At 38.5% G+C, this 15,937-nt stretch overlaps 1 protein-coding gene across 3 annotated transcripts in view; it reads left to right on the forward strand.

The window, feature by feature from the left end:
- Positions 1-15,937, forward strand: part of rgs20 (regulator of G protein signaling 20) — a 42,929-nt gene that overhangs the window by 10,427 nt on the left and 16,565 nt on the right. For all 3 annotated transcript variants that reach the window (XM_042332084.1, XM_042332085.1, XM_007905919.2), the window contains exon 2: positions 14,353-14,501. In XM_042332084.1, coding sequence (XP_042188018.1) covers positions 14,356-14,501 — 146 coding nt within the window. In that variant the 5' untranslated portion in view covers positions 14,353-14,355. The remainder of the gene's footprint in view (positions 1-14,352; positions 14,502-15,937) is intronic.

A 15,937-nucleotide genomic window follows, 5' to 3' on the forward strand; every position in this document is an offset into this window, starting at 1 on the left:
TGAAGTGAATGCCTAATTTTGTATCTGGGGCATTGTTCTGATATATTTCAATCATTTAAGATTTCACAACTGTAAAACAAAAAAAAGGGAGACATTATATCACATATCCAGATATCCAAATCGATCCTTGAACTTCAATATTCAACAGTGCTCAGGCAGCAAATTAAAATATTGTATGAAATGAAGCTGCACTCCCAACAGGCTTTCATTTTTCAGAACTATGGACAGTTCCAGCACTGATTCCATAGTAATCTCTCACCGTGCTTCCATTTCCACAATGTTATCCACTGCCCTTACCTCAGTAAACAGTAATGACTACCCCGTTGTAAAAATATTATATTGCAAGATTACCTGCTTCAAGGAAAAGTATTTGAAAAACCTTGTTTTAATTTATTTACAAAAGGCTGCGGTCTGAAATTCCTCACGGTCTTAAATATACTTCTTAAATAAAAATACAAGATTGTTTCGAAATTCTACACAATCCTACATTTTAAGACAATGGTCTTAAGGCTAAGACCTGAGCATTGGAAGCTCTTCTGATCTGCAAAAACACTTTTGAAGCCATACTATTGTTGCTTAAGAGGGAGACTGCTGTATTCGCCTATAAAATAAATAGTAACTGCACTTTACAGTAATTCCTGTGAATTGCTTCGAGATGTCTCGATGATGTGATAATGTGCTATATCAAATGCAAGGATTATTACTATATCAATGTGAAAAAATACATTTCTGTCTCATTACCCTCCCCAAAATAAATAAAGCTTCAACAGATTTTTTTCTTGAAAAGTGTGCCTGTTTAAGAGAAGTTGGTAAAAAAAAAGGCAGTAGGCCAAAGAAAACAAGGGGGGGCAAGAGATTTTAGATGCAACCAGGAGGCACTAAATGGAGTAAAAAAGAGGAGAATAAAAGTCACAACAATAATAAAGTAAAACTCAAAAAATTATAAAAAGGGCTGAGGATATGTAGAAGGAGCATGGGGAGAACCCAAAGAAACTAAACGTCAGGATATGAAAAAGGCTAAAAATAAAAGAAATCTCCCTGTTGGTAACCCAAGCAGCATTTGCACTTCAAAGAGTTCAGCAATGCTATTATGAGAAAGGAGACAGAGAAGGGAAACTGCTGGCAACCAGTGAAGGGACTCATACAGTAATACTGCGTGATGCCTGCAATTCAACAAAACGAGGAGGGAAAGGTCACAATTGATTCCAAGGAATTACCTGCTTCCCTCGGGACATCTATAAGAGTTCATATTACTTTGAGATAAACTTAAATAATGACAAGATGAAGGAACTCTTCAAAAAAGCTAGAAATTCCCTAACCTTGAGGAATTGACAAGGTAACTGTGCAATTCAAAAGGAAGAAAGTACATGAACAACAACAACAACAACAAGATTCCATTTATAGAGCGCCTTTCACGTCAGGAGGACGTCCCAAGGCGCTGCCTTTACTGTTGGATCTTGTGGTCACCCCACATGAAGCGTGTTAAGGCCCTAGTGGAGATTCACCAGAAAGGAACCAGGGATGAGAGGTTTTACTTATAAGGAGCGGTTGGAGGCACTAGTACTATTTTTTATAGAACAGAGAAGGTTGAGAAGAGACTTGCTAAAGTTTTTTTAAAATTAATAATCCTTGCATTTTTATACATAATAAAATAATATAATCCTTGCATTTGATATAGCGCCTTATCACATCTTCGAGACATCTCAAAGCGCTTCACAGAATACACTGTAAAGTGAATTGACTGTATATTTTGTGGGCGAAATGTGGGAACGAATTGCGCACAGCAGTGTCCCACAAACAGTCATGGATTGAGTGACCAAATTATTTTTATTTTTTTGAAAGGAATTATTACCCCCGGCCAATTGACTAACTACCAGGTTCCTATTTACTGTTAGGTAAACAGTGGCGTCGTGTGGAGTAAGGAAACTTACCCAACATTTCTCCCTGCCGGGAATCGAACCCAGGTCTTCTCGCTTGTGAGGCTAACCACTAAGCTACAGGACTCTGCATTCAATATAGAGCCTTATCACATTGTCAAGGTATCTTAAGCACTTTCAGGGATTACTGTAAAGTGTAATGACTGTTTTTTTGTGGGTGAAGGTGGCAGCCAATTTGTACACAACAATATCCCATAAACAGCCAGGAAATCAAAGACCAAATTAATTTGGGGGATGCTGGCCAGGCCACCAGGAGAAACTCACTTCTGTATTTGAATAGTGCCACAGGATCTTTAACATCCACTTGAACAAGCAGACAGGTTTTCCAGGTTTGGCTAATGTAAACAGGGTGAAATTATTTCTGCTTGCCAGTGAATCCATAAGGAGAATACACAATTCTAAAGCAATTACCAAAGAGAAAAGCGAGCAGTTAGGGGAATTTCTTTTTACACAGAATTGTTAGAAGGAGGACTGTGATTGAGGAAGAATCTGCATTACCTTTTAGGAATTAGAGGGCTATCTGAAAAGGAGAAATATGAAAGGGTATGAAGGCAATTAAATGGATAGCTCTTTCAAAACATCATGCACTGGCACAATAGACTAAATGGTATTTTAGGTGTTGTAAATTTCCATGGTTTATTATTTCTATGAATGGTGGAGTCCTGTAGTGTAGTGATTAGTGTGGTCACCTCACAAGCAAAAGGACACGAGTTTGATTCCCAGTTAGGCAAGTTTTGTTACTCCACACGCCTCTGCTTACTGAGCAGTAAATAGGAACCCAGTTGTTAGCCGATTGGGGGATCGTTTTCTGGAGGTAATAATCCCTAAAAAAAATTGGATCACTGAATCCACAAATGTTTGTGGGACACTGCTGGCTTCACCAACAAAATAAACAGTCAATTCAACTTTACAATATATTCCCTGAAGCACTTTGAGACCTATCAATGATGTGATAAGGGGCTATATCAAATGCAAGGATTATTATTATTACCACATATATGGGAATTCTCAGTTTTCAGAATTGAGCTCTCATATCGATCTTTCTCTTTCAAAAGGTAAATATTCTAAAGTTTGTGGGTGCTGCTGATGTGTTTGGCTTTCATTTTGTGGACTTGTTAAATGGAATTTGTGTAAGGTGAGGGTTGCAATGTCTTTTAATATTAACAATTCCATCACATGCAGAGAAGGCTTTTGATTCACTCGATTGAAATAATTTAATTTACAACTGGGAAACCTTCCCCCTGATCTCAACTTTGTCAAAAAATTGTAATCTTCATTTTGGAAGTGAAGCTTACCCATTAATAAAAGAATGCTATCTCTTACTTCCCCCTTCTTTTATGAGAAGAAGATGAGATAGGACACTTTATTTGCTTTATTGCCTTTTAAGATAGCTTTGGAGCCTCTTGCCAGGACAATGAACTAATTCAAAAGACAGCTTGATGCTGCGATGGGGGAACTGTAGGGTAGGTGATCTGGAAGGATGAGATCAGATGGGCCGAAGGGTCATTTTCATCCAAACCAATCTTGTTATCCTGTGATATCCATTATAATAATAATAATTCTTGCATTTGATATAGCGCTATATCAAGTCATTGAGACATCTCAAAGCGCTTCACAGAATATACTGTAAAGTGAATTGACTTCATATTTTGTGGGGCAAAAACACAGCAGCCAATTACACACACCTGTGTCCCACAAAAAGTCAGGGATTGAGTCATCGAGTTATTATTACATTAGTGGCAACACAGAGATAGAGGCTCAACAGAATTTTATGCCAATATACAGTTTATAATGTTATCATTGCCAATGTTACCATATTTAGGGACCTGTTATACAATGTTAATAACAGAAGATAGCACTCCAGACAATTATTATGCTGATTCAGATACAACAGAGGTTCTCTGGTTTAACTGCTAATGTGTTAAATGCTGATTAACCTGAAGAGAATTGTTTAACTTTACTAGTAAATCAAAGGATTAAATTACTTAGAAAATGCACGTCACCAGACCTCTTCATGAAAAAATAAAACTGTTGTAATAAAGGTTTAGCATTGTGCAATGCGGGAGCTATTCCACCCACTATTTTCAATCAGTAGGGGAAAATATAGCTATTGACTGATCAAAAATGAATACATTATAGACATTATTTCTGGATCAACATCCCTTTATTGTCTGAGTTAGGTCACATCTTTCTTGTGATTCAGGTAAATGTTGCAATTGCTCACTGTGAAAGAGTTTTTCTCTTGGTTATCTTGGTTTATATTCCCTTTTGATCATAGAATCATAGAATTAAAAAGCACAGAAGGAGGCCATTCAGCCCATTGTGTCTGTGCCAGCTCTTTGAAAAGAGCTATCCAAATCAATCCCACTCCCCCGCTCTCTCCCCATAGCCCTGCAAATGTGTCCTCCCCAAATAATTATCTACTTCTTTCTTAAAAGTTGTTATCGAATCAGCTTCCACCACCCTTTCAGGCAATGCATTGCAGATCTGAACAACTCAGATCTGATCTAAATTAAATAATACTTCATCTTTGCACTTTATAGGGTTTCACATTAGGAGACATCTAAAAGCGCATCACGGAATATACTGTGAAGTGCAGTGACTGTGTATTTTGTAGGCCAACTTGGCAGACAAATCTTTGCACACAGCAATGTCCCACAAACAGCCATGAAGTGAATGACTAATTTTATCTGGGGAATTATTGGCCCGGACTCTGGGAGAAAATCTGTTCTCTTTTTGAATAGTACTATGGAAGTCTTTCAAATCCACCTGAACGGGCAGATGGGACCATCTCATCCAGACAATACAATTCAAATTTATATTCATTAGAACGCCTATCATGTCAGGAGGATGCCTCAAGGTGCTTAACAATACAAGAGTGCTGTAGAGATACAATAGTAGCAGGAGAGCTTCCTACATTGATGAACATGGATAGAATCTCCCTGAAAATTGGTTTCCTCGTAGCTTTGAAACTTCCTCCTGACGTGAAAGGTGCTATATAAATGTAAATTTCATTGGATAGGATGCCAAGCCCAATCTGAGCCATATAATGTTTAGTAGTATAGAGGAAAGAGATAGAGCAAAGGGACACTGAAGGGCACCAAAAGGGATTTGCATAAAACATGTAACCTGATTTGGGGGTGGGAACTGAGGGGCATGGTGAATGGAAAGTTGACTGTAGGATGAAATTCACCCCAAATCCAAATGAATCAGATACTCATCTCTTTGTTGTTTGTAGGATATCACTGGCATAAATTAGTTGCTGCATTGCCTCTATAACAATATTGTCTTTTCATTAATTAATCTCACTCTGTTAATTAAATGCTTATTCAGGTGGTTCATATGATGTGAATGGAGGAAGTGTTGGTGGGTGGGGGTGTTGTTGAGGACATAGTTGTTAGTTCCCCAGAATCCTTGCTTGACCTTTGAGATTGTCCAAATAGTGCACAAACCCTTTCCCCACCAATCACCAGTGGTGGTGGTGGTGTATGCTGGGGGTGGGGGGAGTTAGTATATGCCTTCACACAAGGGAAAGATCACTATCAGCAAAGGAAATTGGAGGCAATGAAATTCCAGCTGGCAAAATTAGAAAAGAAGATGGGGTACAGAAACGAATATGCCACATTGTGGAGAGAGGCTCACTGCTCATGGTTGTGAGTCAAACTCTTGCACCGAACATATCATACAATGGAATATCATGAAAATGTTCTGTGTGTGAGTGTGGAATGTAAGAGGGACTGGGATTATTATTGCATTTTGGGAGCCTCCAGAGGCTAGGAAGCTTTGTCACAGATATAATCTCCTAAGGGCAGAGATTCCATTAACAAAGTATTGATTTTGAGAGAAGTAGACTGTTTGCAACTCTTAGTCCTTGACATTGTGGCTGCTTGGGACAGGCTAATTCATGCAAATGGAGAACAAGACAACATTAAAGATACAGTTGTAGCAGGAAAGCTTCCTAGAGTGATGAACATGGAAAGAACTCCCTGAAAATTGGTTTCCTCAGTACATTGAACCTTCCTGCTGATGTGAGAAGTGCTATATAAATGTAAATTGCATTGGATTGGATTATAAACAAGATAAAGGGTGAGATGTATCTTGAATATTACTCAGAACACTAGAGTCTGGATTATTTTTATGGAAATCTCTTTTGTTACCCTTCACTGTCCCTTTGCACCATCTCTTTCTTCTATACTACCAATTTGAGCCATATATTGTTTGGTAGTATATCAGAAAGAGATAGAGCAAAGGCACACTGAAAGGCAACAAAAGTGATTTGCATAAAAGAATCAAAACTCTAGTGTTGTGAATAATATTCAAGATACATCTCACCCTTTAGACGTGAGATATTGTGTTTAGATTTTGCTGTTTTGTTTAAAATTATGAACAAACAATTTATGCAAAACAAAAAATAAACCTTAAATAAAAAATAAACCTTGCATTTGATAGAGTACCTGTAATTTCAAAATGTCTCAAAGTGTTCCACCGGTTATCACTCTAAAATGTATTTGTAAGTGAATGTGTGCAACTACTTGTGTGGTTTATTCTAAGATCACAAGAGCGGTTCAGATGAAGATTTGTCTGTTTAATTCATCATTCATCCAAAATTCCAACCTTATCTCTTCCAATTATAACTGTATTCTTAAATCAATACAAGTCCTGGCTTCTACCACATTAGTAAGTCATTCTAGCTGTTAACTTCTGTATCAAGAAATATTTCCCAATATCTGCTCTAAAATTAGCATTCACGACCCTGTGAATGTCAGTAAATGTAGACTGTAAAGTTCAGTTTGTTTAGGATGATTTATTTGTTTATATCTCAAATGCAATTCTTATCAAAGGCAGCATTAAATATTGAAGTGAAGGGATTCATATTTATTTAGTTAGCATCGATGATCATATTTATCAATAAAGTACAATTTCTCCAATTTTTTACCGCATACAGTATATGTATTACTTTGAGCTCGCAGTCTAGGCTAACATTTCAGTTGCAGTGCTGGGATGAATTGTCAGAAATGCCATCCTTTGGATGAGACATAAAACCAAGGTCCTGTTTGCCTGTTCAGATGGACCTTAAAGATCCCTGACACTATTTGCAAAGAGGAAGGAATTTCTCTTGATTTATTATGAAACCATTTGGCACATTGTTTGTGCTGGCAAAGAGCATTCCTTTCAGCCCCATTTACTTGCCTTTTACCCATACCCCTGTAGGTAACTCATTTTTAGATATTTATCCAGTTCCTTTTTGAAAGCTAATATGATTCTACCTCAACCACTGCTCCCAGCAGATCATTCCATATCCTAACTTCTCTGTGTGTTAAAAAAATCTCTGAACTTCCCCATTTGCTCATTTTCAGTCTAACTTAAATGGAATCCCTCTAGTCATTGACTCACCAATCAGTGGAAATAATTTCTCCCTATTGACTCTATCAAAACCCTTCATAATTTGAAAGACCTGGGCAACAATCCTCCAGATGAAATTGTCATTCATCTTGTGATTGTTTGTGAGACATTACTGTGTGTACATTGTGTTTATTTATTTATGTGTTCACCTGCAAAAATATACAGTCACTGAAACCTACAGTAAAATCCTGCGAAGCACTTGGAGACATTCTGACAGTGCGATAAAGCACTATATCAAATGCAAATGTTATTATTTACAAATAAAATTATGAAAAATATATAATCAGAGTGTGGGATTGAGGAAATGGTTATCAGTAATACAACAGGATAAATGACACCTTGCAGAGGGAAAAGGGCCTCTAGATGTGAGAGGTTCTTCTCCAGTGAACCTCTAATATTTCAGCAACAACTTGCATTTATATAGCGCCCTTCATTGGAGTAGGATGTCGGAGAGCTTAATGATGGTGGAGAGAGGGGGGAGGTGACAGTAGATACGGTCAAAGAAGAAGATCTTCAGATGCGATCTGAATACAGGCAAGGAGGGGGCAAGGTAGGGGGATTGAGGCAGAGAGTTCCAGAGTTTTGGGGCATAACGGCTGAAAGCACAGCCACCGATGGTGGAGTGGAGGGAATGAGGGATGTGTAGAAGACTAAACCAGCTGAGCAAAGGGGGCAGGTTGTGAAGTGGGTTGTCTCAGAGAAAAAATCTCCAGCTACATTTCTTTTCCTCCTGACAAGTACTGTTTTCAACCCCCAAGTCTGGATTGCATGAGATAGAAGCATCAAAAGGGTTATTCACTAGTTTACCAATTTTGACAGGGGAGTGCATCTGATGTTTTTCCTGGCAGGTAAATTATTTCAGTCATGGGAGTGCGAGCTTCTCACGGGATTGTCATCATATATTCTTGCCAATGTCAGTAAATGTACTAAAAGTGGAAAAAAAGATGATTGCCCCCCCAAGATCTGTTGATGACAGGAGAATTAGCCCCAAGGAATATAACATGTTTCTAAAGGCTGTGTGTTACAATTTGTGAATTACTTTTTGTGTGCTTTACAAATAGCTGTTTAAGTAGCAATTGAAACTGTAAAGGTTATATTCAACATTCATAAAAAGTGACGTATTTGTGTTTCTGCAAGATGACAAAAATGTAGAAATTGTGTGTCTATAATGATTTCCTAACAAAAACCTGCCTTTTCGTAATTTGTAAATCTTCACTGAACAATTAGAATGATGGTTCCTGGCGTTGGTTCAAAAATATCACAGATGATTCAGGGGAGTGTCAAAAGATGCCTTTCATTGAGTGAAGTAGCATTTGGAAGTCAATGTGACCTGTGGCATACAGAAGAGAATGCAAATTATACAAAGTACATCACAGCTATGAAGATGATACAGCAGTGACTCACTAGGATTCTACAAGGATGAGAGGTTATAGTATTGAAAAGCTGGGATTGTTTTGTTGGAGTAGTAAAAGTCTAGTGGCGGGATTTAATAATAATTCTTGGATTTGATATGGAGCCTTATCACGTTATCGAGACGTCTCAGTGCGCTTCACAGAATAGACTCTAAAGTGAATTGGCTGCATGTTTTGTGGGCGAACCGCAGCAGTAAATTGCGCAAGGTAGTGTCCACAAAAGTTGCAGATTGAGTGACCACATTTTTTTAAAAAAGGGATTATTACCTCCAGAAAGCAATTCACCAATTGACTAACAACTGGATTTCCAATGACTCCTAAGTAAATAGAGGCGTGTGGAGTTAGGAAACTTGCCTAAGGTTTAGCCTTGCCTGGAAATCGAACCCGGGTCCCTTCGCTTGTGAGGCGAGTGCTCTAACTAATACACTACAGAACGCCACCATATGGTGTCTTATAGATAGATCCAAACTAACCCCTAATGGAAACCATTCATGAAAGCAAATCTGTATTTTTGGCTCAGCTGTTCTTGATTTAGAAATGTAAAAGCTATTTCTCCCAGTGGAGTAAATTAGCCTTTATTGATGGAAGTGCAGTACATAAAAAGCCCTTACCTAATGTACACTAATGATCTGTGCAGTGCCCTTCAAGTGCAAAATACTGGAGGACAAAGTATGGAATGAGAATATCCCACTTAGTTCAGCATGTCCATGCGTACCATCAGAAATTGTGTATTTTTGGACTATGGACTTTACCGGATGTATTTAATCTCTCAGAGTTTATGATTCACATATAACTAAATGGAAAACTTGACAAGATGAATCTCAATATATTTCTTCCACACACTGAAGGTAATCTTAAGTAAATGCTGGGATATCAATTCAACATTATTCAACCCTAACATGTTACAGTCAATATAATTCTAAGAAGAAGGATTATTATTACATCAAGAGACATTGTATTCCAAGGACTATTTTTATCATATGTCTATCTTACTCCTTAATACTTTCAATCCTCTTCGCAATCAGATATTCATCCAGCTCCTTTCTATTTGATGTTTGGTACATCCACAACTTTTGCGGAGGAAGAAATCTCTTGATGATGTCGAGTTTCACTTGAGACTTGTTACTTTAAATATATTAGAATCTGTTACCAAAGCAGAGCAGTTTGGTACTGCACCATTAAATCTCTGCTTTCTGGTCAGAAAAATATATTTTTATGTACAATATTACATAGACTTACATAGACTGTACAGCAGGCCATTCAGCCTAACCTAGTCCATCCCAATGAGAGTGTCCACCCCTCCTAATGCACTCTCCCGTACCCCTCTATTCTCTTCTCCCTCAATCGCTTTGAGACATCCTGTTAACATCAAAGGTGCTACATAAATGTAAATTGTATTGTATTGCATTATTGCTCCAGGAATAAACATAAATTTCCAAATAGCATCACAAGCTTAGATCTGAATGGTTAACTCAACCTTTCACGGTATCCTCCTAGGAGGGATGTAAGTCAGATTTCCCTAGGGTTAAACTGACACTGAGGAGACATTTCTGGGAAACCCAGTAACTAAGCCAGGATTACAGTAACTAAAGACAAAACACTTAGAGAATTAGATAATATAAGACTATAAAATGATATTCCTTACATTTAATATAGCACCTTTCATGTTGAGGGGATATTTCAAAGCTATGTGTAGGATTTTTACTGTAAAAGTGCAGTGACTACATTTTGTAGACAAATGCAGGAGCCAACTTGTGCACAGAAATGTCCCACAGAGAGCCATGAAGTGAGTTACCAATTTTATTTGGTGGATTGTTGGCCAGGACACTGGAAGAACCTACTTTCTCTGTTCAAATAATGCATGGGATCTTTAATGGATACCTGAACAGGTTTTGTATTATAATAATCCTTGCATTTGATATAGCGCTTTTCACGTCGGGAGGACGTCCCAAAGCGCTTCACAGAATATACTGTAAAGTGAATTGACCGTATATTTGTGGGCGAACGCAGCAGCCAATTGCACACAGCAGTGTTCCACAGACAGTCGTGGATTGAGTGACCAAATTATTATTATTGAGTTTTATGTAGCACCTCCAACAATACAGAGCACCCCCAGGACTGCATTGGAGTATCAGCCTATATTATGTACAACCCAGTGTGGAGCATTTTGCCTCAGAGGCAGAAAGCTATGAACCTAGCCAAGCTGACACCTAATCATGTACCCAAATTTTCTGACAATGTGACCGACACACTCCCAGCATTGCATTGGAGCGGCAGCCTAGAGTATATAAATTCAATCCCCTCCACACCCCACCCTCCCATGTGGGGCTTGAATTCACAGACTTCGAATTCAGAGGCAAGAGTGCTACCAACTGAAGCAGATACATCACAGATATGACTGCAAGTCAAAGTCCTAATTGGTGGTATGAGCCTTCCTGGACAAGTACTCTGATGTTCCATGGTGTACAAGATCTCTGATCTTCATTCCTATTCTTTTCAAACTCAGGAAATATCTCGAAAAAATATTACTATTGATACATCGATTTAATTCTATTTTGAGCAGTGTTCTAACAGTCTACTATGTGGAAATATATTTCAGATTGATTGGCCTATTCTGATGTTGCGAGCCAAAAAGAAAAGCAAACAAAACTTGTTCTAATGCATCTCAGGGGTTAGAATATCTGCCACCAGAACCACAGACTACAGTTGATACAATGTGTAAATTCTTGATCCAGGAGCACCTGTGAGCCAACCTTTTGTACATTGTTTTTAAATCATTTACTCTTCATTAATTAGAATAATGAACAATAATTAGACATTAAGAGGGGAGGTCTCTGGAGGGTGAACCAGACTTGCTTCTCCACTGCTCACACATTATGGAGAGTGACGATAAATATGAATCTTAATTAACTGACAGCCTTTTGCATTGCTTGTTTTGCATAAACCAATTAGGAAGCATTTGATCCTTTGATTTTGAAGTAAATTATTGTATGTTTGCATTAGCCAAAGCTTGACATTAAAGGAGTTTTACCCAAAACATTGTTGAGTATGAAAATCTTAATTATTATTAATAATATTAACATTTGAGAGAGCACCTTTCATGTCAGAAGGACATCTCAAAGTGCTTCCCAGGATTTTACTGTAAAATATAATGACTGTGTATTTTGTTAGCAAACACAGCAGCCAATTTGCACACCGCATAGTGAATGATAAAGTTTATTTAGAGGATTGTTGGCCAAGACCGGGAGAAACTCTTTTTTCTTCGCATGTAGTGCCATGGGTTCTTTAAAATCCACCTGAACAGGCAGACAGACCTTGGTTTAACATATCATTGAAGGGCAGCACCTCCAACAATGCAGCACATTCCCAGCACTCCACTGCAGTATCAGTCTGGACTGTGAACTCAAAATTCCAACATGTTGCTCGAACCCACAACCTTCTAACTCTCTGAGGGAAGAGTACTATCATCTGATCCAGGCTGACACATAATGTCCTTATCACCCTAGAAATACAATAATAATAATAATAATCCTTGCATTTGATATAGCGCTTTTCATGTCGGGAGGACGTCCCAAAGCGCTTCACAGAACACACTATAAAGTGAATTGACTATATATTTGTGGGCAAACGCGGCAGCCAATTGCGCACAGCAATGTCCCACAAACAATCGTAGATTGAAAATGACCAATTTATTATTGTTTTTGGTTTTGGAGGGATTATTATTAGGCGTGTGGAGTAAGGAAACTTGCCCAAGGTTTCGCCCTGCCGGGAATTGAACTGAGGTCTCTCGCTTGCAAAGCAAGTGCTCTAACCACTGAGCTACAGGACTCCACAATGCCAAATGCCTATATCCCAGACCTCTTCCATGTCTACTCCTTCGGTACATACTCTGAAGACCATAACAATGCAAAAGTGTGGGTTGTGTGTCTTTCAGCACAAATGATTTCTGTTTACCAGAAGATCTAACAAGAGATGACTGTTATCTGTGGATCTAGCGAAGTGACTGAAGCACAAAGCATGAGAAACAAGTGAAAGATGCAGAAGGGTATGAAATTGAAGGAAACAATCACACACAGGTTGCAATGTTTAAAGAGATTCCCTTTATCTTTTCTTCACCAGTTGGTTTTTTGGCCAACCCTATTAGTGAATAGTAATTCTGCTGTCCCAACTATCATTTCTCCTCTAAATCCATTGGACAAATCATTTTGAATAAGGGTTATTTTCTTGGAAATCGTCAATGATAGATTTCACTCTGCTCAGGATTGTGAATATGTAGGACATCGCCCTGTTTGAAGAATGGGTTTAAAATGTGTGTCAGACTCGATAGTTTGCACTCTTGCCTCTAAGTCAGAAGGTTGTGGGTTTAAGCCCTAGGTTGGGACCTAAAGATCCCATGGCACTATTCAAAAAGAGAAGGAAGTTTCTCCTAGTGTGCTGGCCAAAAAACCCCAAAATAAAATCGGTTATGAGTTTCATGGTTGTGGAACGTTGTTGTGTGCAATTTAGCTGCTGCGTTCGCCTTCAAATATGCAGCCACTCCACTTCACAGTACATCCGGTGAAGCACTTTGAGTGTGTTCCAGATGTGAAAGGGCTCTATCAGATGCAATGATTGCAACTTATTCTGTAACCTGTGGGAATGAAACTTAATTGGAATTCAGATAACATTGATAAGGTACTTAACACACCAGAGGTTTGAAGTTTCTCATGGTTTTAGCCTTAAGACCATTTTCTTTTTAATTTAAGATTGTGTAGAATTTTGGAACATTCTTAGTTAGTCTTAATTTGGAAGCTGTAGTTCATTTGAAAAAAACTTTTTCTGGATACTGTTGAGCATTTTATTCACCAGAATGTTCTGGCTGTTATTTATCTTTATGCAACATATTGCAAAATGGAAAGGAACTTTGAGGGTGAGAAACTACAAACCCAGGAAAACTACTACAGTCTTCGACTCAGAAATTAGTCTTTGAATTAGAAATCACAATATATTCAGAAAAATCTCAATCATACAATACAGAAATTACAATCAGAAATCATAATGTTAAAATGAAAAATTGCCTCAATTTAACAGAACTACCTACAATTTAAAAAAGATTAGGACTATTAGAAATTTGGATGCCCACTATGCTATATTGCCTATGTGATGTGACGTAGGTAGAGCAAAGATCACACATATTATAATATTAACTTTTCTTTATAAATTTTTTGTGTATTGGTTTTAAATGCATTTTAAATCACAACCTAATTTATTCCCGAATCCTCATTGTCCGAGATTGTTATATTTGCTTACGGGGCACGGGTTGTGTTCAAGAAATGGTGAAGTCCTGTGAATCCTCAGCTGTAAAGTACAACAGCTACAACTTGCATTTATAACACACCCTTTACAGGGGGTAATAATCATAATAGTCCTTGCATTTGATATAGCTCATTATCACGTCTTCGAGACGTCTCAAAGAATATACTGTAAAGTGAATTGACTATAGTTTCTGGGGGAAATTTTGTGGGGCAGCGTCTCAGAGCAGTGAAGTATCCATGTCTTTGCAGCTCTCTCTCTCTCTCCCTCATTCTCTGTTCTTGACCACATTCTCCTTCCCTCCACAGCCCATGGGATCGGAGCGGATGGAGATGCGCAAGCGGCAGACCTCGGTGCAGCAGGAGATGCCAGGCTCTGCACAGGCCCAGCAGGCTGCTGGCAACCGCGGCTCAAATGCCTGCTGCTTCTGCTGGTGCTGCTGCTGCAGCTGCTCATGGTACGTCTTTCTGTCTATTTTATCCCAACTCCACAGAGAGGGCGGCTGGAAGGTAAATGCTAGCACGCTAGTTCTATGCTCAAATCACAGTAGGTGATTGTTGTTGGACTCCCCTCTCTCCTCCCGCACCCCAGCATCCAGTGCTTAAACAAAACTTGTACAACTGTTCTTTTAAGCAAAGAATATCACTGTGTAGCATTAGCCTGGAAGGTAAATAGCAGCACAGAGTCAGAACACATCTCTATGGGAGTCTGCTGTCGGACTGCACTGGTATCAGCAAGGAGGCAAAGTGCTGATCTGTTGGGGTTTTTATTTCAGTCAAGCAAAAGAACCAAACCAAACACAGAATCTACAGCACCAAAATAGATCATTCAGCCCTGCCCGTCCGAATCAGAGTTTATACTTCACATGAACCTCCACTCATCATAATCCTCCCTCTCCAACCTCACCCATAGTCTGTTATTCCCTTATCCCTTGTGAAACCATCGAGTTTCCTCTTAAATGCTTTGATACTTTCTGATTCAACCATGTCTTCTGACAATGAGATCCAAATTTGCATGCAACAACAAATTACTTTTGTATAATGCCTTTCACGTCGGGAGGACGTCCCAAGGTACAGATTGTTAACCCAACATACAAGATAAACTCCAATTTGCGGTAGACTTTTGACATATCTACACGATGAGTATAATATGAATATTAAATATTGTTTTATTTTTTTCAGTTTGGAAAAACCTTTAAAGACCAATATTTTTTAGTATCAACGTTAACATTGCATTAAAGCATTTCAAGTTCATTTTTCAGAAGTTAGGTGAGTTCAGAATTGTGCAACCTATTGGAATAATATCAATTACTGAAAAATAAGGTTTTTAAATCACTGACTGAGATTGTCACTGGAAGAATTATGGGGAAAGTTAAAGGAAACTTGTTAGAACATGGAATAGTTTGCCACAAAACAAAATAATCCTAATATCTGATATAATGCTTTTCCCATTAGGACAGGGTCTCAAAGAGCTTCACGAGATTTACTGCAAAGTGCAGTTACTGTGTATTTTGAGGTGAACTCGGCAGTCAATTTGCACACAGCAGTGGCCCACAAACAGCCATGAAGTAAATGACCAATCTTATTTCAGGGATTGTTGGCCAGGACACCAGGAGAAACTCCTTTCTCTTTCGACTAGTGATTGTGGTGGGGCTGAGACCATACAAACATTTGAAGGGAATTGGCTAAACCTATTGAGACAAACAATAGAAAAGAATGTGCAGAAAGAGCAAGGAATTAGTATTCGAGTTATTAGCTTCATTGGGTGAGCTAGCGCTATCCAAGGTTTGATGGGCCAAATGGTCCTATGCTATAATTTCTATAATGGCCCTGATAGATTCTGCCTAGAGTGAGATGCACAACACAGTATTATCATCCATCGCAAATATAATGA

This window comes from Callorhinchus milii, unplaced genomic scaffold (genome assembly GCF_018977255.1).
Source record: "Callorhinchus milii isolate IMCB2004 unplaced genomic scaffold, IMCB_Cmil_1.0 Scaffold2, whole genome shotgun sequence".
Taxonomy (NCBI): Eukaryota; Metazoa; Chordata; class Chondrichthyes; order Chimaeriformes; family Callorhinchidae; genus Callorhinchus; species Callorhinchus milii.